At 41.0% G+C, this 21,686-nt stretch overlaps 1 protein-coding gene across 3 annotated transcripts in view; it reads right to left on the reverse strand.

Annotated features, from left to right (window-relative positions):
• ttc17 (tetratricopeptide repeat domain 17) overlaps positions 1 to 19,146 on the reverse strand; it is a 60,815-nt gene extending 41,669 nt beyond the window's left edge. The window contains exons 1-8 of one of the 3 annotated variants that reach the window (XM_084061246.1): positions 18,935 to 19,146; positions 15,985 to 16,074; positions 14,316 to 14,485; positions 12,841 to 12,952; positions 10,120 to 10,242; positions 6,645 to 6,754; positions 5,173 to 5,320; positions 2,730 to 2,869 (exon numbers count right to left, since the gene is read on the reverse strand). In XM_084061246.1, coding sequence (XP_083917372.1) covers positions 2,730 to 2,869; positions 5,173 to 5,320; positions 6,645 to 6,754; positions 10,120 to 10,242; positions 12,841 to 12,952; positions 14,316 to 14,485; positions 15,985 to 16,074; positions 18,935 to 19,138 — 1,097 coding nt within the window. In that variant the 5' untranslated portion in view covers positions 19,139 to 19,146. Of the gene's footprint in view, positions 1 to 2,729; positions 2,870 to 5,172; positions 5,321 to 6,644; positions 6,755 to 10,119; positions 10,306 to 12,840; positions 12,953 to 14,315; positions 14,486 to 15,984; positions 16,075 to 18,934 lie in introns of all 3 variants that reach the window. The other 2 variants (XM_084061245.1, XM_084061244.1) reach the window with 2 other exon arrangements.
• Positions 19,147 to 21,686: the final 2,540 nt, after the last annotated feature.

Here is a 21,686-nt window from a genome sequence, read left to right on the forward strand (position 1 = left end):
ACGCTTATCCCTAAAAGTGATGACCCCGCCAAGCTAGTCCTACTTGGCAACTGGAGGCCCATTACCATCGCCTCGGTGATTATCGGTCTCTTTTCCCGTATCCTCGACGGGCGAATGAGAGCCGCCTGCCCCTTACACCCTCGACAGCGGGGGTTCATTCCCTCGTCTGGCTGCTCGGAGAACTTGATGTTACTCAAGTCAGCGTTAAAGCACAGTAAGGGGCAGGGCAAACCTTTGGGCGTGGTGTTCATCGATTTCCAAAAAGCGTTCGATACGGTCTCGCATCAACACCTCCGGGCGGTGTTGGAGGGGCGGGGATTCTCCTTCGGGGATGTCTCCGTGGTGGCGATGGCGTTTGCTGACGATCTAGCATTGTTTAGTGACTCAAGGGAAGGCATGCGGAGAAACTTGAACATTCTGGGGGCTTTCTGACAACTTACCGGCATGCGGGTTAACGCCAGTAAGTGTCATGGGTTCTTTATCGAAAAGAAGGGCGGCCGGCTCACCTACAATGTTAACACCGATTGGGCCTTTGACGGTGAGCGGTTGCACCTGATCGATCCTGCTGGTTACGAGAAATATCTCGGCCTCAGAGTGAGCCCGCTTGACGGTTTTTCGGCTCCGGCCTGCGAAGCCTCGATCTCCGCGTGGAGTGACAGGATCGGCAGGGCACCCCTCGATCCCCGAATGAAGTTTGATCTGTTGAACCGCTTTGCCCTACCGAGGGTTCTTTACGCCGCGGATCACATAGGCACCGCCCCCACACCCTTGAGGGATGTAGACAAGGCTATCCGGGTCAGAGTGAGGGAGTGGTTCCGCTTGCATCAATCGTCTAGCAACGGGATCCTCTACTCAAGCAATTCCGATGGCGGCATCTGCCTCTTGCAGCTCCGCTCGGTTGTCTCTGCAGCCCAGGCCCGCCGAGCCTTCCGACTCAGAATCAGAATCAAACTTTATTGTCACATCACATTACTCGGGTTGTCCAATGACAAGGTTATCCGGAAGGTGGCTCGCGCGGTTATTGGGGCGGATAAGTTGAGGCAGTGGTGGCTTAGGGCTGGGGGAATATATATATATATATATTTTTTTTTAATGTTTTTTTCTTTTCTTTTTCCCCCCCAGGGGAATATGTTCTGTAGATATTTTTGTGCAGGATGCTCAATATGGAAGGCCTGAAAGGGTTAATGTGCATTCATCCAAAAGGAAACAAGTTCCACTATTGAAAGCAGTTCTAATGCATTTTATTTGATTTGATTTATGTGCATGTACAATATCACAGTTTAAAGATGATGTTGTTCTGGGCAGGAAGGGGTTAATATTAAAACATGCATAAATATTAAATCTAATGCACTGTACACATCCACTTACATGGATACACACTGTAGAAACCAAATTTAAGCATTTAGATCAAGTATTTTGCATGAAATACCATAGAAGTCTATTTTGGGTGAATTTTTAGTGTTTTGGGCATTAAGGGGTTAATAATAAAAAATGCCCAAGGGATTTCACTGGGCACCCTCTTGAATCCTTAAGAGGGGACCCCCAGCAGCAAGAATCAGTTGAGAAAAAAACTTTTACCGACGAAACCACGTTCAGCCAAAAATCACCCTTTGGCTCCCGGACTAAAGCTCGTAGCGCGGCACCGAGTGCCGCGCTACGAGCTTGTAGATCTGCTATTTTTGAAAAATCGTGAAAATGTGTGAAAATCTTTGAATATATATATATATCTTTAAAGCGAATATTTTTAACTCAAATCTTTGCTTCTGGGGGGGTCCCTGGAACAACATATTTTGATGGGGGTCTGCGCGCCCTCGCAGATACCAATACATATAATACATGCCAAATACACATCATTTTGGGGGTCCTTGACATGAAAAGGTTTGAGCACCACTGATATAGAAACATACGTTTTTCAGAATACTGTTGAGATTTAGGAGACATGTAGAATCGGCTTCAGGTCTCAATGGGTTAAGTCAATAAATGCAGTCCTTTGAATGGCCGTGCCTGATAAAGTACAACAGTCATCTGAACTCAAAACAGGCATTTAGAAATATCTTAAAATATTTGTTCAGCAGTCAAAAAGATAACTTTTTATATTTGAAAAATCGTGAACATGAGTGTGCAAATCTTTGAATATATACTGTATAATATATATTTTTAACTCAAATCTTTGCTTCTGGAGGTCCCTGGGACAAAACATTTTTGAGACGATGGGGGTCAGCAGCCAAATTCTTATCAACTAGGGCAGTGGTTCTCAAAGTGGGGTCCGGGGACCCCCAGGGGTACTTGAGGGAGTTCCAGGGGGTACCCAGCTAAATGATGGATAGTTAGGAACCAAATGGACCCTTATGGGTCTGTAACTCTGAGAGTGTACAAATGTACCAACCCTGACGGGTCCATTTGGTTCCATTTCTACACTCTCAGAGTTAAATTAACATTGATATTACAATATGAATTGGGGTCCCAGAGATACAAATGGCAATAAATGGGGGTCCGTAGCCTAATGCATGTCAAACTGGGGTCCTTGAAATTAAAATGGTTGAGAATCACTGCTAGAGCCGTAACAGAAATAATCTTCTCTTATGGGGGTCCCTGAGGCATATATTTTCAAATGGGGGTCCGCGGGTGTCAATTTGGGGGTCCTTGACACGAAAAAGTTTGAGACCCACTGAACTAGGGGGTCCTTGTTATATGTTTGAGAACCACAGTCTCCCTAGTCCCCACGGTACCTGTGTTGGGCCTCCAGGCGTTGCTCCAGCTTCTGCTGACAGAGCACGGCGTGCTTCCTCCTGAGGGCCTGCTCCAGGCCGGGCTGGGCCTGCAGAGCCTGCTCATAGCACAGCACCGAGTGGTTGTACTCACCCAGCATCTGCACACACACACACACAACCCAGTTGTTAGACACTTAAGACACAGAAACACAGCATGTTGTACAGTAGAACCAAGGGGCCAGCTTCCGAGTTGTAAATTGAGGCTATATAGGAAGAGACAGTTCATACATGAATATGGGGGAAATTATAATCACTGTTTGACGGATACAAGTCAAAGGACCTTGCTGACGCGAAACCGGAAGAACCTAGCGCTGTGCAAAAGTTTGACCACCGAGCGATATTTGTGGCGAGTCTGGAGGCAACTTTTTTATTTCATATTTTCACATACAGGTCAATAACAAAAGGCATACAAAAACAGTGAATGTATGTTACCCCTCCCATCCCCCCAAAGTTCCCGCTCCGAAAGACCCACAACCCTGGTATCTTATTGTTTATTAACACAAAGGACAATACAAACAAGTAAAAAAAAAAAAAAAAAAAAGTATACACAGTAGGATATCCTACTATAATTCTAGTAACCTCTGTGCGTGCGTTTGTAGTGGTGGTGGTGGTGAAGCTACCCGGTTCTCCCCACTGGCTGGACCAATTGCTCTGATTTTGCACACAGCCATTGACCATTACCATCTGAACTTAACTGTGAAGCCCGTTTTTCAATTTCATCAAATCTCAGCTTCTTATTAGCGTTTTTGTGTCAAAGAATGTCGTCCCATAGCTGCGGCTGCCCAGCTATGGGACCAACTGCCTCCCGGGTTGCCAGATCATGTGCGTATATCCCCCCACGGCTGCGCCGACCGGGTATGGTCTAGTCCTACTATAATTCTAGTAACCTCTGTAGTGGTGGTGAGTACGTGAGTGAAGCTACCCGGTTCTCCTCACTGGCTGGACCAATTGCTCTGATTTTGCACACAGCCATTGACCATTACCATCTGAACGCAACTGTGAAGCCCGTTTTTCAATTTCATCAAATCTCAGCTTCTTATTAGCGTTTTTCTGTCAAACACTGTCGCCATGGTTACGGGCCTGCCCAGCTATGGGACGAACTGCCTCCCGGGTTGCCAGATCATGTGCGCATATCCCCCCACGGATGCGCTGCGCCGACGGGTATGGTCTAGTATATATTATTAAAGGATTTAAATTGAATTAGAGTCTGGAGGCAACTTAACTGGTTTGCAGTCCAAACACACACACACACACACACACACACTTTTATATTAGTAGGAAGGATAGGATAGGTATAGGATAGGACGGCAGACAATTGCAACCACGCATAGTCCGTATTATACCAGAAACGTGTCTAATGCTAGTCAGAGAAACGCAAAGCTCAGCAAGTTGGGATGATGGTGGAATGACAGTACAATAAGTAGATGTGGAAAAAAGTGCTGAATTATTTAAACTGAATGTGTCAATGCCACTGATGGATGAGGATGTATTATAAATAGGAACAGTCCAGAACACTGCAGGCCACGTGGAGACACACACACCATCACTATAGCAGAAAGACATGTGACGCTGATTGATTTGAGCTTAAAAAAGCATTATTTTACACTTAAGCTATTTAAAAATAGCAGATCTACAAGCTCATAGCGCGGCACCGAGTGCCGCGCTATGAGCTTGTAGATCTGCTATTTTTGAAAAATCTTGAAAATGTGTGCAGATCTTTGAATATATAAATTATTTTAAAGCGAAGATTTTTAACTCAAATCTTTGCTTCTGGGGGGTCTCTGGAACAACATCTTTTGTGATGGGTGTTGGCGGCCAAATACATATCATTTTGGGGGGTCCTTGAAATGAAAAAGTTTGAGAACCTCCGATATAGAAACGTACGTTTTTTCAGAATACTGTTGGGATTTAGAAGACATTCGTAGAATCGGCTTCAGGTCTTAACACATTCCATGCCAGCGTTTAATCTCATAATGTACTCACCAGTGCCAGCGTTTTATTGTTGTTTTTTTCATGTCGCCACAGACCTCGTTAAATTCCTTAAGATCGATCATTAAAGTGTTTGTAAACACAGCCACGATCGGTCTGCGTCGAGCAGTGAAATCCGTTTGAAAAACCGAGCCGCCATCTTGTAGTTAGAACGGTTTATGTTAAACAGTGATCAGCGAGGAGAAAGACTACAAACGAGAAAATTGCGTTTTTGTGTCCGCTTTAGAATGGAGGCCCATGGGATTGACAAAACCGGATCCCGGATAATTCCGTTTCCGGTGGTGCTACAATGAAATGTGTCGTATCGAAAATTGAAAAAAGTGCAATGTGAACTTTTTTTCAAAAAAAAGACCAGTTGGCGTAGATCTACACGACTGGCACGTGGCGGCTTTAATGGGTTAAGTCTACTTACAGCATAAATGTTAGCCAGTGTGTAGTGGCTGGTGAACAGATCTGAGGTCAGGTCCAAGGCAGCGTGGGCCAGGATGGCGGCGTCCGCCGAGAAGTGGGCGCGGTGCAGGATGTTGGCCATGTTGACCAGGGCCACGTCCTTGTGCTGTCTGCGTTGGACACACACAAACACACACAAAGGTTTGCATTACTAAACTTGTGAGGACATCAACATTTTAGGACAGTGATATTTCATGAATGCCATTTTTTATACATTTTTCCCATATTAACCATAAGCCTTTTCGGCTGATCTACAGCAGCCGATCTACAGCAGCCGATCTACAAGCCCACAACAGCTATTTTTCGAAGCACCATAAGCGCGCAACTACGTGTAAATCAGGCATAACTCTATCTATAATCCCTAAAACTCATTTCTAAATGTCTAATCTTAAACTGAATCTTTTTCCGATTATAAACATCTCCAAAAATGAGATTTTTAACCATAAACATTTTTTTCCATCTATTTCTCAAATTCTACTATATTTGTGGGGACATTTGGATGTCCCCACAAATAGAGTCACATACACGTTAACCACTTTCAACCTGGCACCCCCATTTTGAGCATGACACACAGAAACACACACACACACACACACACACACTTTGGGCATGGCATTATAGGCATTATAATTTAAATATCCGATTAGCCCTTTAAGACCTGAAGCCGATTCTACGTGTCTCCTAAATCTCAACAGTTTTCTGAAAAACGTATGTTTCTATATCAGTGGTGCTCAATCTTTTTCATGTCAAGGACCCCCAAAACTATATGTATTTGGCCGCGGACCCCCATCAAAATATTTTGTTCCAGGGACCCCCCAGAAACAAAGATTTTAGTTAAAAATGTTCGCTTTAAAAATCTATATATTCAAAGATTTGCACACATTTTCACATGTTTTTTTTTGCACACAAAGATTTGCACTCGGTGCCGCGCTATGAGCTTGTAGATCTGATATTTTTGAATAGTCCAAAGTGTAACATAATGCTTTTTAGCTCAAATCTAAAAATGACACAGTTCCAGTTCTTAATGGGTTAAACGTTTAACTAAATGTATTGCATAATGGGGATATTTGATATTGCTGTCCTGTTATTTCTTATATTGATTCAATTCAGGCCTTGCATATGATAATTCCTTTTCTGTAGCCTGCATGCTAAACTTAAAGTTCCATTTCAAACTCACACGTCCCATGGTTTTGCACTATGGCTTTCAATTCGCTGTTAACAGCTTTTTGTAGTTTTTTTTTTTAGGAATGGGTACATTTCCACCATCGAATGGTGGCCAGGTGTAAGTGTGGCAACCTCTGCTTCACATAAATATGACGTTTTATTGACCAAAATATGTTATGTATTGCAGGTGTTAAGTGGTTAAAGACACTAGGGAACACAACGTGTGGTCTGGTCTCACACAAGACAAAGTATTCCAGAGCATTGTGGTACCTGGGGGAGAAATGAAGGGCTCGAACCACACAGTCCACCGCCTTGCGTGGCTCATTCTTCATCCGCCAGTAGAACGAGGCCAGGTTGTAGAGCACCCAGGACGTAGAGTTCTGGAACACACACACACACACACACACACACACACACACACACACACACACACACACACACACACACACACACACACACACACACACACACACACACACACACACACACACACACACACACACACACACACACACACACACACACACACACACACACACACACACACACACGAAAAGGGAGAACAGACGCAAGGTTTATATAAATTGTTAGATAAAGTGAATACAGACACATTTGTATCATAAATGTGTCAAAAGTCTTATAGCTTGCCAAAAGAAATGACCCCTGACAGTTTTTTCCTGTAAATATACCTTTACCGCTTCTAGATAGGGCTGTGAATCTTCTGCTATCTCACGATTCCATTCCGATTCTTGGGGTCGTGATTCACATTTTTTCAAACAAACGATTCTCGATTCAATTTTTTTCCCCCCTGTTTGTCCATTCAAAACGATTCTCCATTCAAAAAAGTGTCCATTCAAAACGATTCTCCATTCAAAACGATTGTCCATTCAAAACGATTCTCCATTCAAAAAATTGTCCATTCAAAACGATTCTCCATTCAAAACATAGGATTTCAGGATCTACTCCAGCCTGCTGGCATGAGAGCAGAGTACATTTACGTAGCTTTTATACCGTAATTATAAAGGTTTTATCAACTAAACACACACAGGTAAATCCAGATAAAAAAATATATAATTTGAAAAAAAAAAAAAGAAAAAGATTTTTTGAAAATGAGAATCGATTCTGAATCGTCCAACAGTATAATCGCGATTCGTATTCAAATCAATTTTTTTCTGACACCCCTACTTCTAGTATTGATGATCCCTTGTATGTCTTTATACGTCATGATGAATTGAATACACAGGACCACGATGGAAACAAACCTTATTGTGTTATCCTACCATTAAAACAATGTCATCAAATACCGCCGTCTCAGAAAGGGACAGGACCGAATGAGACGTCCATCCTTTGGAAATAATAAAGTGCTCTTAACCCAGTTCTAAAAGTGCAAAATGCGATAATCAGTCTAACGCTGACTGTTGTCAACGTTTCAGTTCAGCCAGGACAACTCGCATACCGCTGCTGTCCAACAGAAAGATCTTATCTACCTGATCATACTACACAGTGTCACAGAAAAGTAGCAAAAATAGCCGATCTACACGCTAAAAACGCGTCGCCTTGCGTTTTGAGCTTGTAGATCGGCTATTTTACATTTGAATTGAAAAACTGTTACCTTTCGGAATTCAAATTCAAAAATATCAAAAGCAGCAGATCTACAAGCTCGAAACGCGTCGCGTTTCGAGCTTGTAGATCTGCTACTTTTGATGCTTGTGTGTGACGCTGTAGTATGAATAAGTAGGGCGTTCATTTGAACAAAAAAAAACACAAACGGTTTGAATATGGAGATAAGAGGTTTCTGCCACGACATCAACGCTATGCTATAATAGGTATACTGATGGTAATGACGTAGCAACCATCTTCTAGATCTTTAGATGTGCGTTTATGGCTCGCTGCCGCCTGCGTTTGTTGCACAGACCTTTGGTCAGGAGATCATTGTTCCGCAATACCAGAATGTCTGGTTTCTTTATCAGTGTGCAGATTCAAGTTCCACTTCTCAGAGGAAGTATAGCCTCACATCCACTTCTGGTTTTCAGGAAAACATATCCATGACGGGGGATTTAACCCATTGGAGACCTGAAGCCGATTCTACATGTCTCCTAATTCTCAACAGTATTCTGAAAAACGTATGTTTCTATATCAGTGGTGCTCAATCTTTTTCATGTCAAGGACCCCCAAAATTATATGTATTTGGCCGCGGACCCCCATCAAAATATTTTGTTCCAGGGACCCCCAGAAGCAAAGATTTGAGTTAAAAACGGTTCGCTTTAAAAATATATATATATTCAAAGATTTGCACACATTTTCACAATCCAAAAAAATATTCAAAAATAGCAGATCTACAAGCTCATAGCGCGGCACTTGGTGCCACGCTATGAGCTTGTAGATCTGCTATTTTTGAATAGCCCAAAGTGTAAAATAATGCTTTTTAGCTCAAATCTAAAAATGACACAGTTCCAGGTCTTAATGGGTTAATTTAGGAGCACAATTCAACAACTTTATTTTTTCCCACTACATTGCAATTAGTTTCCAACAGCGTTTACATTTAAACAGAAACATAAACTCAAGTACTCAAGGAGCCAACATGGGGTAATGTACTTGTAGATCTGTTCCTTTTGGCAAGCGACAAAAGTCGCGTTTCAGTCACACGATGGAGTATAAATTAAGCGTTTTTTTTGTTTATACCAGTGGTTCTCAAAGTGGGGTTCCAGGGGGTTCTTAGCAAAAATGTGTTAATACAGCATCACAATCACACTATCCATTTTGACTTTTTGGCTATTAAAAAATAGTAGATCTACAAGCTCGAACTTGCACATCTGCTATTTTTCAACATTTTCAAAAGACCTTGGAAGAAATTGAATAATTTCCGATTATTTCAACAAATCCTCTCAGATGGGGGTCTGCGGCCAAATATATATCAATTTGAGGGTCCTCGGCACCAAAAGGTTTGAGAACTACTGATTTATACAACTCTGGGAAGCCATTAACCCATTAAGACCGGGGACACATCTGTGTGTCATTTTAGATTTCTTTGGCTATTCAAAAATAGCAGATCTACAAGCTCATAGCGCGGCACTCGTAGATCTGCTATTCTTTTTTTTTTATCGTGAACATTTGTAACTCAAATCTTTGCTTCGATCTGGGGGTCCCTGGAACTAAATATTTTGAGATGGGGGGGTCCACGGCCTCAGGTCTTAATGGGTCAAGCGTAAAAGGAGTCCCAAAAGTCCAAAAGCAGAAATGGACCCCATTATGTCTAAAAAATATGAACACAACGATTTTTTTAGGTGAAAACATGTGGATGCTTGTAGAACAGTGATTCTCAAACTTTTTCATGTCAAGGACCCCCAATTTCACACTTATTAGCCCGTGGACCCCCATTTGAAAAGATAAGCCAGGGACCCCCATAAGAGAAGATTTTTTACGGCTCTAGCAGTGATTCTCAACCATTTTAATTTCAAGGACCCCCAGTTTGACATGCATTAGGCTGCGGACCCCATTTAATGGCATCTCTATCTCTGGGACCCCAATTCATATTGTAAAATCAATGTTCATTTAACTCTGAGAGTGTACAATAACGGGTCCATTTGGTTCCATTTGTACACTCTCAGAGTTACAGACCCATAAGGGTCCATTTGGTTCCTACCCATCATTTAGCTGGGGACCCCCTGGAACCCCCTCAAGTACCCCTGGGGGTCCCCGGACCCCACTTTGAGAACCAATGTTGTAGAAAACAGTTCTTTCTCACCCTGAGTAGCGCCTGGTGTATGCGGTGGCCCACCTCGTCCATGCTGCGGCCCAGCTTGTGCGACAGCGAGCTGAAGATGGGGTCCTCTTTAGAGAGCAGTGGGGAGGTAAGGTTCACCCTCTCCTGCACACCCTGCACAACACAGCACAGGGCACCCATCACACACAGGCCTGGCACAGTCATCTCCTGATCACAAGTATTTGAAGATGATTGCAGTTATTTTTTTGCATATTCGTCAGAACGTTTCCATTCGTCCGTGTAAATCTGAAATCGTAAACTTGCTAAAATTATAAACCCATTAAGACCTGGAACTGTGTCATTTTTAGATTTGAGCTAAAAAGCATTATTTTACACTTTGGGCTATTCAAAAATAGCAGATATACAAGCTCATAGCGCGGCACCAAGTGCCGCGCTATGAGCTTGTATATCTGCTATTTTTGAAAAATCGTGAAAATGTGTGCAAATCTTTGAATATATATATTTTTAAAGCGAACCTTTTTAACTCAAATCTTTGCTTCTGGGGGTCCCTGGAACAAAATATTTTGATGGGGGTCCGCGGCCAAATAGATATCATTTTGGGGGTCCTTGACATGAAAAAGATTGAGCACCACTGATATAGAAACATACGTTTTTCAGAATACTGTTGAGATTTAGGAGACATGTAGAATCGGCTTCAGGTCTCAATGGGTTAAATGCACTGACTATTTTTGCCATAGTACATTATTTTCATTATTGGTACCGGTCACTAGTGTCCGTGATTTCGGTGTATACTATATGCAAGTTATTTGTCATAATATCTGCCCTGTGCTATTTAAAAAAGGGCTAGTTCACCCCCAAAATATTTTTTTTTCGCTGAACGATTAGTCACCCCATAGGGACTTGAATTCATGGATATGTTTTTGTTTTTGTCGCATTCCTAAGCCTATAATTTGATGACCAGCAGCGGTTCCAACTTATTGGCTTAGGAATGCGACAAAAACAAAACAATATCCATGAATTCAAGTCTCCATGGGGTGACTAATAGACAGAGAGTGTTTTCTGTTGGGTGAACCATCTCTTTAAGTTCACTAAACCTTTGAGATGCCTGAAGAAGGTCTATTGAAAGAAAGATGTTGCCTAAATAAAGTTGTCCTTATTGTGCAAGTGAAGACAGTGTGTGGGTTATTTTATTCTATAAGTCTGATCCCTGCCTACGCACCAGTCTTTTGAGCTGATCAGGTGTGCATAAGACCTTGCTTTTTGCCATGTTCACAAAGCCCAAAAGACGAACATAAATCTAGATTCATAATATGTTCCTACGTTCATGCCAAAAACACAAGTACATGGACAAATCGCAATTATGAATCGGCGAGTAAAGTCTCATGATCATGACAACCCTAATCACAGACACAAACAAGCGGAAAGAAAATGGAGTAAGACGAGACGACTATAATCTCTCCTTTGAAATGAATGACGGCTAAACTAACTGCAATACTGGGCGACTCACCAACCACAATGTGTGAATTAAACAGCTCATTAGCTACTGGATGAGCCACAGCTGGGAGAATTATTATACCCTATGAAATTACTTCTATCCAGCATTTGACTGAACTTGCTCGCTAGGTCGATCTGTCCACATTATTTAACAAATAATTAGTATTTAACAAATGTTAGTATATCATTGTGTATCTGTGTGTGTGTGTGTGTGTGTGTGTGTGTGTGTGTGTGTGTGGGGGGGGGACAGTTGCCTGTGGTAACTCATTTCTGAAAAACAAATTCTAACCTCCGCCATACTCAGAAAATAGCAGCAATCTGCCCCCCCCCCCCCCCTACCTCTTCAACCTCCTCAACCTCCGTACCTGGGGCGACAGGGTTTTCTCTTTTACTGCCCCAACCCTGTGGAATGCACTCCCCAATACTCTCAGAGGATCCCCCACCCTCCAAACCTTCAAAAACCTCTCAAAACCCACCTCTTCAACATGGCTTTCCCCAGCTAACTGCACATCTTAATCACCATTCATCTGCTTTTATTGACTTTATCTTATGCCTTAGTCTTACTTTTTTCTTAATGTTTTTAACTAATAAAGTTGATTTTCTTTTGTCGTTTTCTTCTCCCCTCCATGTAAAGCGTCTTTAGGTACTTAGAAAAGTGCTGTATACATTTGAGATATAATAATTTTTATCCAACAACAACAACAACCAGCCTGATCACCAGAGAATTAGTATACATTGCACGGATTTGTGCACGTCATTCCGTGCATAGTCGCCTAGAAACCCCCAAATTCCGTGCATATGTACGGGGAGTCCCACGGTGGGCGTAACCAGTCGCAACCCGGAAAAACCAGGAAGTAGAGCAGTCCCCACAACAAAATTTACGATTCTGTGCCTATCGGTACCTAACTCAAACGGCGCTGAGTAGGCTCAAGGGAATGTCGCAATGTTCAGGACGGCAACTCGCTCGCTTTAGCTCGCTCGGTGGTCCTTCACACGGCGACAATTCCCTTGAGACTGCGCGCCTCCGAAATGGTTAAGTCACAATGGGGGAGATGCGAGGCGGCTATGCACGGAATTTGTGGTTTTCCAGTAGTCTATGCACGGATTTTGAGAAACGTTGAAAAACGTTCAATGAGAACGTTTCCTCTGGCGATCGGGTTGCATTTGAGATATAATTATTTTTATCCAACAACAACAACAACAACAACAACAACATATAAATGAGGCTAGAGGCTGTCCTCTACTCACCCGGAGATGCTGGAAGGCGTGGATGCTGTAGGGCAGTTCCAACACTTTGGAACAGTCAGGACGTTCCAGATCTGGGGGGAGGGGCGACCGGGAATCCACATACTCTTCAGGACTACAGTAAAAAAAAAAAAACAATGACATACCGTAAATTAACGCCCTACTTGATCATACTACAGTGTCACACAAAAGCATCAAAAGCAGCAGATCTGCAAGCTCGAGGTCAGAGCTTGAAGATCTGCTACTTTTACCATTTTTGAAAAGTAACAGTTCTGGACATATGAGGTTTCCACCTGACAGAGACGATCTGCTTTCATTAACCCATTGAGACCTGAAGCCGATTCTCCTAAATCTCAACAGTTTTCTGAAAAACCTATGTTTCTATATCAGTGGTGCTCAATCTTTTTCATGTCAAGGACCCCCAAAATTATATGTATTTGGCCGTGGACCCCCATCAAAATATGTTGTTCCAGGGACCCCCAGAAGCAACGATTTGAGTAAAAAATGTTTGCTTTAAAAATATATAAATTCAAAGATTTGCACACATTTTCACGATTTTTCAAAAACAGCAGATCTACAACTTCATAGTATATCTGCTATTTTTGAATAGCCCAAAGTGTAAAATAAAGCTTCTCCGCCATGGCAGTAAAACAATCCGAAACCAATCGGTTTCAGTAGAAAAACAGAATTAGTAGAACATAGTTCTATGTTGTTGTATAGAATCATAGCAGTACTAAGTCACTCAGTACTCACTCAGTGCTTGAAATGGTTGTTCATGTTATCCGATTAATTTGTTACACTTATGGCATGACACGGATACAATATTTGAGGTCTGTTTGTTCACCCATCAGACTTTATTAGCATATCAAATCGCCCGATTACTACAAACACGAGGGGCTTGTGGGTAAGGAGGACTTTGAAGTCAAAGGACATCGAGAGATAGAAAGAGAGAGATAACAGACAGACAGACAGACATATCTGGTAGGCCGGTTAGAACATTGGTTCTCAAAGTGAGGTCCGGGGACCCCCAGGGGTACTTGAGGGGGTTCCAGGGGGTCCCCAGCTAAATGATGGATAGGAACAAAATGGACCCTTATTGGTGTGTAACTCTGAGAGTGTACAAATGGAACCAAATGGACCCGTTAGGGTCCATTTGGTTCCATTTGTACACTCTCACCCGTTAGGGTCCATTTGGTTCCATTTGTACACTCTCAGAGTTAAATTAACATTGAATTTACAATATAAATTGGGGTCCCAGGGATAGAAATGCCATTAAATGGGGGTCCATTGCCTAATGCATGTCAAACTGGGGGTCCTTGAAATTATTCTGTTTTTACGGCTAGAGCCATAAAAATCTTCTCTTATGGGGTCCCTGGCTTATTTTTTCAAATGGGGGTCCGCAAGCTAATAAGTGTCAATTTAGGGGTCCTTGACATGAAAAAGTTTGAGAACCACTGGGTTAGACGTCAGATGCTGACCTGATGTCTTTGCTCTCCAGGGAGATGTAGGTGCCATCGTACAGGTCCAGGTCCCCCAGGGGGACCTTGGCCATGATGCAGTCGGCATCCTCTTTGTAGTGTCTCTGCTCCAGTCCGGTGTCCCTGTCCTCGTTCTCCTCGATGTGGATCTTCTGAGCCACCAGCTGCTTCTACACAACCGGCACACGGCAACATACCTTTACTCACAGAGACGGAACCAGAAATGGACCAGTGATTCTGAGCGTGTACTAAAGCAGTGTTTCCCAACCTTTTTTTGGTGCCAAGGCACACCTTGGCATAGCCATAAGATCCCAGGGCACACCTAGATATACGGTGTGTGTATGTATGTTCGACATTTTTTTACGGAACACCAAGGCATCTCAGACGGCACACTAAAGGGCAGCGGAATGGCGGTTGGGAAACGCTGTACTAAAGGTTCATTTAGTTCCATTTGTACATGCTCAAGAGAAAATACATGAACACTTGGGTTTTTACAGTGTAGCCAGGGGTAATGAATCAGAGTACGGTAGATTGATTTGTGTAACAAATCCATACATGTCATGTGTGTAACATTTGTGTCAATTTGTCAAAAATGTGTTACAGAGACCGGTCTGACTGTCTATCATGTAGCTTACATTGTTAGTTTTTTAGTATTGTTATATTTAATTTAAATATAACTTAAGAGCAGTCCTCTCCAACCTGAAAAAGCATCATGATTCATATTGTTATGCAATGAATGATAAGTCTTAATATAAAGTGCAAATTGTGATATTGGTGAAAAGAGGAAATGTTGCTTTGCTTTATGAAACATACGTACAAGAACTCATTGTGCGAGAGGAATTTTTCTCTCTTTTCAACATAATAGTTAACTTATGTGCAATATTTGAACACAAAGTGTTTGGCATTCAAGGTCAAAACAACGTCAGTGGTGAATGATATCTGTGTGGTATGATGCAAGAAGTCAAATTAACATTTCTCTGGTTTCTACCCCCAAAAAACTGCAGTAATGCTCTGCATAGTTCATGTGATAACACAACAAGTTCCTAGTCCAGTGGCTCCCAAAACGTTTTAGCTCAAGACCCAAACGAGAAATCAGATGTTGGACCGGGACCCAAACTAATGAAAGTAACGGATCTACAAGCTCACAACGCATTAGTGGCAACGGTGGCCTAGTGGTTAGAGGGGCGGCCTTGATACCGGAAGGTCCCTAGTTCGATTCCCCAATTCATCACATCGATCATGAATCACCGCTGAATAGCCCTTGAGCAAGGCTTCCATGCAGGGTCCGGCTGGAAACAAGCTTCGTGCTTAGTCCGACACCCTGGGTAAACAACAAACTTTGCTTTGCTTTGCTTTGAGATTGCAGATCTGATATTTTCACTACTTCTTAAAACATTAGTTTTCTAATTTAGGGAATTCCTTTGTTTATTTTACTTCTTTCGAAGAATGTTATCGATTAGTTTTCGCCTTTTGGGAATTTGTGTGAAAATCCTTAGACAATCTTTTTAAAATAATAATTAATGACAAAATTTAGGAAACCAAAAATAAAGGGATATTCACTCGCGACCCATGGAAATGGATCTGCGACCCACACAGATGGGTCCCGAACAACTGTTCGGGGAAACAGTGTCCTAGTCCATTTATTGATAGTTGTGACAGACACACACACCTCTAGTTTCTTGAGGTAGTTGACACGTGTCTCCTGTCTCATGAAAATGACGACATCATGAGGGTGTTTGAGGTTCAAAGGAGAGTCCACCTGCAACCACAAACAACACGTCATCATCATCAGAGATCAGACCACGAGCTTCCCAAAAATAAACTACTTGTACAAACACCTTCCGTTCCCTTGCTGATGCAGATGAGTGCCAAGGACATTTACACAACCACACAAAAAATGTAACACATTGCTTAATATCATATCATGCTTTTCCAGACAGAAATAACTGACACGTTTAGTTGTGTGGTGTGCTTTCGTTTCGACTAGGACTGAGGTGATATGCACAAAATATTATATGTTTTTACATTTACATTCACTTTGAAACAGTAATGAGTCATCAATCTCAAGTGTGTCCAACAGAATAGTTTGCTACCAGGTATCTGGTACAATTGAGGCATTTATCAGCGCAACTTGCAAGTCGTAGCTGTGAGGCAGAAACCTCTTGTTTCCATAATTTAACTTTTTTCCCTCTTTTAAAAAGAAACCCCTACTTAGTCATACTACAGTCACAGAATAGCAAATACAAGCTCAAAACGCTCTGAAAAGTAACAGTTTTGGACACAGCAACGACGTGTGTGAGATTAGAGTAGTGTCATCATGAACCCTTGTCCTTGTCAACAAACAGGGTAAATGGACACGTAGAATGTAAAGAACGAAAAAAAATCAATTAGTTCTAGGTTAGGTCAGTCAATGTTTCAGGCCAAGGACCCCCTAGCTGAGAGAGATATGAAGCAGGGACCCCCTCTATATTGTATAAAATTATGTTGCAGGTGACACTATTTTTCTTTTTACTTGGTTTGCTCTTTTTCCCCCATCTACACCAAACCTCTTTACCAAGGTCTACAAGCTCACAACGCTGCGAGGCGTTGTGAGCTTGTAGAGCTGCTATTTTTGAGTAAAAGTTCTCCTCAGAAAAAGGATGCTAGGGTTCAGAAATATCATACAGTATCACACAGATATTGACCACCTAGGGATCCCGGACCCCCTGTTGAAGACCCCTGGCCTGGGTGCTACAAAGTAACTAGGATAACTGGTACACATCAGACCTAGCATCTGTCTACACAGCCTGATATCTAATTTAGATACCAGACAGGTACATATTATTTACATCATCTGGTTCTCAAATGAAAAGGCATTTAGCGTGGACCCCAATCTGACCAGCAGGAACTCTCATAAGAGAAAGATTTGTGTTTAAAACATATCTAAATTATTTCAAATTTGTCGCAAGTTTTCAAGATTTGTCAACAATTTTCAAAAATAGAAGATTGAGCTTCAGGTTTTTTACTGCTATATTAACACATTTCGCTGGGAAGCCCCTGGGGGGTCCTCGGACCCCCTTTGAGAACCACTGGTCTTAATAACATGCTTAGCATCTGTGGTCAAACCAACAGTATTGTATAAGTTACCTAATCGGGACGCTTATTTATTTTAGTTTTGTTATGTAAATTCAAAAGTGCTGATTGTCACTTAATTCTAGTTTAAACTTGTATTATGTAAAATCCTGGTATATTTATACGCATCTTTGATGTTGCCTTGCCACCATGAATATTTATATAATAAGAGTTCAATGAAGTGGAAGAATGTTATACGTTTAGTGCAGTTATCCTCAGCATAGATAGATGACAGACAGACAGAGATTGATAAATAGATACAGACAAATAGACAGATAGACAGATAGACAATAGATATACAGACAATAGATAGACAGATAGATAATAAGACACATAATAAATAGACAGGTAATAGACAGATAGATAATAAGACAGATAATAGATAGACAGGTAATAGACAGATAGATAATAGATAGACAGACAGACAATAGATAGACAGATAGATAATAGACAGACAGACAATAGATAGACAGATAGATAATAGATAGATAGACAATAGATAGACTGTGATAGACAGACAGATAGATGGACAATTAATAGATAGACAGACAGACAGATAAATAGATAGACTGTGATAGACAGACAGCTAGATGGACAGATAATATAGATAGACAGACAGATAGATAATAGAATGGACAGACAGACAGACAGAAAGCTATATAATAGACAGACAGATAGAAAGATAATAAGATAGAAAGATACAGATAATAAGTAGACAGACAGACACTGTAGATAGATAATAGGTAGATATATAATAGATAGATAATAGACAGACAGACATATAGATAAGACAGAATATGTGTCCTATATGTATTTTACTAGAATAAATGTTCATCTAAAGGGAGTGAATGAATCCTCTCTACCTAGAGATAAACCTAACATATGTTACCCTACTAATATATATATATATAATGAGCTGTTGGCGTTCTATTGACTGCTTTAATTATCTTATTATGGGTTTAATAACTAAACACCAACACGAAGACACATCACGTGACACTGTCAAACCATTCACGTGTACGTTAATTAATCAATAACATAAAATAATCAATAATCAGCCAGGTAGGCTAGCCTTTAGCCTAGCTTCACCGTTAGCTGCTAACAGGCTAGCGAGGCTAAGGCTAGCATAAGTTATACATTCCGTGGTGCTGCGGTGTCGAAGGGGGAAAAAATAACAGATCTACAAGCCGTCGACGCGTCGCGAAGCGAGGCATAGACGGCTTGTAGGTCTGGTCTTTTTTTCTGCACGCGCGACGCCTAATCTCGCGAGATGACGGCCTTTAAATAATCTCGCGAGAATGGTCATCGCGCGTGCAGCAAAAGACCAGATCTACAAGCTATCGACGCGTCGCGAAGCGAGGCGTTGATAGATTGTAAGCTTGTAGATCTGGTCTTTTGCTGCACGCGCGATGACCATTCTCGCGAGACGACGTCGAAACGAATGCCTTAATAGCATTCCAGCTACATTACGGCTAACGGGTTAGCATGTGTGTGTTGTTTCTCTGTACTTGTTGTTGTATCTTGCCGTCCTCCGTCACCACCCAGTGCGTGGTGCATCCTCCGGGCCGGGGCTCCTGGGCCAGGAGGACCAGGAGCAGGAGGAACACCTTGTTGTTGGGGTTAGAGGAGGAGAGGGAGAGGCCTCCTCCTCCTCCTGGAGGAGACCCAGCAGCAGAGTCCTGAGGACAGCTTCTCCTCCTGAGCTCCGCCATGTTTTACTTTACACTATCTGACTGTCGCTGCGATGTGTTGCCATGTTGTGTGAGAGGAATAAGTGGCCAGGTCTATGAAAACAAGCCCAAAAGAAGCCACATCAAAAATCTATATTCTATTCTATAATCTATATTATGTATTATTAAAATATATTATTAAAATATATATTCAATATTCTATGATTTATATTATATATATATAATATGTAATCTATATTATATATAATTAAAACATATTATTAAAATATATATTGTATATTATATGATTTATATTATATATATAATATGTAATCTATATTATATATCATTAAAACATATTATTAAAATATATATTCTATAATCTATATTATATATATTATGTAATCTATATTATATATTCTATAATCTATATTCTATAAATGTATTCATCAGCCATTTGAAAATAACAGATCTACAAGCTCGTTGTGAGCTTGTAGATCTGCTATTTAAGAAAATTTGAAAAATGTGGAATATTTTTTAAACATGTTTAACAACGCAAATCTTGTATGGAGGTCCCTCCTGCACTGCTGGCATAAACTATTTTCTTATGGGGGTCCGTGGACAAAATAGATATTCATTTGGGGGTTCCTGACTTGAAAATGTTTGAGAAACAACACTAGAAACAAGCCCCAAAAAACACGCAAACCGCAACTACCAATATTTGCAAGCAACTTTACAGAAAAACAAGCCCAAAGTCGCTTATAATATGAGGAGATGGCAACTCTGGTCTTCACTTTTTTCTTTTTTTTTAACTGCTCTTCTTCTTCTGCTGCTTCCTCTCTGATCCTCTTACTGGTTCTTCTTTGGGGGATTTGTTATTGAACCGGGGTTAGAGGGGCATTACCGCAACCTACTGGATTGGAGCGAGAACTAGGAAATAGTGATTGAACATGATTTATAATAATAATAATAATAAAATAATAATAATAATAATAATAATAATGATAATAATAACAACAATAATAATAATAATAATAATAATAATAATAATAATAATAATAATAATAATAGTAATAATAATAATGTATTTTCATATTGGTAGTTTTTTTTTAAATACATTTAATAATAATATATTTAACTATTTTTCTTCTTTTTCCCCTCCTTTATCTGAAGTACTGAAGTACATGGTATACATAAATGAGTACATATCTAAACAAACAATCTTTATTTGTCACAGGAGTGTGGGTGCAATTATTTTTGTTGCACAAGCTACCAAATAAACAATGCGACATGTGTGTGTGTGCGTGCGTGTGTCTATGTAATGTGAAAAAGAACCCGTGTTGCTTAATGACCATAGACCAATTATTTGTTTACCAACATTGAGACTGGATGCACACAGGTGATTGTTTCATGCAACCTGTTGTTTCGAGGCGCACCCCAACCCCCTTGTGTGTTGGCTAGTGCTGCGAGAATTACTGTAAAAATCTTCTCTTATTATGGGGGTCACTGACATATCTTTTCAAATGGGGGTCCGCGGGCTAATAAGTGTCAATTTGGGGGTCCTTGACATGAAAACGTTTGAGAACCACTACCCCAGTGCACTAGAATAGAGTATATGTAGATATATTGATTGATTGATGTACTTTATTTAGTAAGACATGAGAACAACAGTACATGGAACTTTGGAAGTACACATTCACAATACAAGGTCTACTAAACTGGAACTGGAAGACTCATTAAGCACTGAGCTTGTTTAAGATGAGATCCCCATGCACACAAATCATGATGACATATAAGAGACAGACAGATATACATTAAAAAAAACTCATCGTCCCTGGGTGGGCTTGAACCACCAACCTTTCGGTTAACAGCCGAACGCGCTAACCAATTGCGCCACAGAGACTGTGTAAATATATATGGGGTCCATAACTAAACTAGCCCTGAAACATGACTGTCATATCATAGCTTGTGACAGACGAGCGTTACGTGAACCATCGCTACTACTAGTGCACTCGAGCATAGATAGATATTATGCAGTTAGGGTCCCCAGTGCAATAAAATATCAGTTGAGGCGCTTTCCTGTGACAGGTTTCCACTTTGTTTCGGACAGGTCTCCGACCAGAAGAGGGCGCAAACGACTGAACATCAATCCAAACCTAAAAGAAAAAGTTGCCGGTGACGTCACGGCTGACGTATTGAAAGTGTTCCGTCAATAAATAAATAAAAAACACATTGGTCAAGTTGGGTTTTTAAATATTTGAGTTCCGGTACATTGATTTCAAAATAAGAGTAATTTGACTATCATAAAAAAAGAAGCACTACTTATTGGCATTATTTCATAAACAATAATAATAATAATAATGTATTATTTTGTATTTTTTTTTGTATCACGTATGAGTGCTCATTGTCATTTTGACGTCCACCTCTATGAATTGAGTAGGCCTATACGTGAAGAATAGCAAATATCAATATTCAAAGATATATCCACACTTTTTCACGATTTTTCAAAAATAGCAGATCTACAAGCTCATAGCGCAGCACCGAGTGCCGCGCTATGAGCTTGTAGATCTGCTATTTTTGAATAGCCAAA

This window comes from Gymnoscopelus microlampas (genome assembly GCF_963454915.1).
Source record: "Gymnoscopelus microlampas genome assembly, chromosome: 1".
Taxonomy (NCBI): Eukaryota; Metazoa; Chordata; class Actinopteri; order Myctophiformes; family Myctophidae; genus Gymnoscopelus; species Gymnoscopelus microlampas.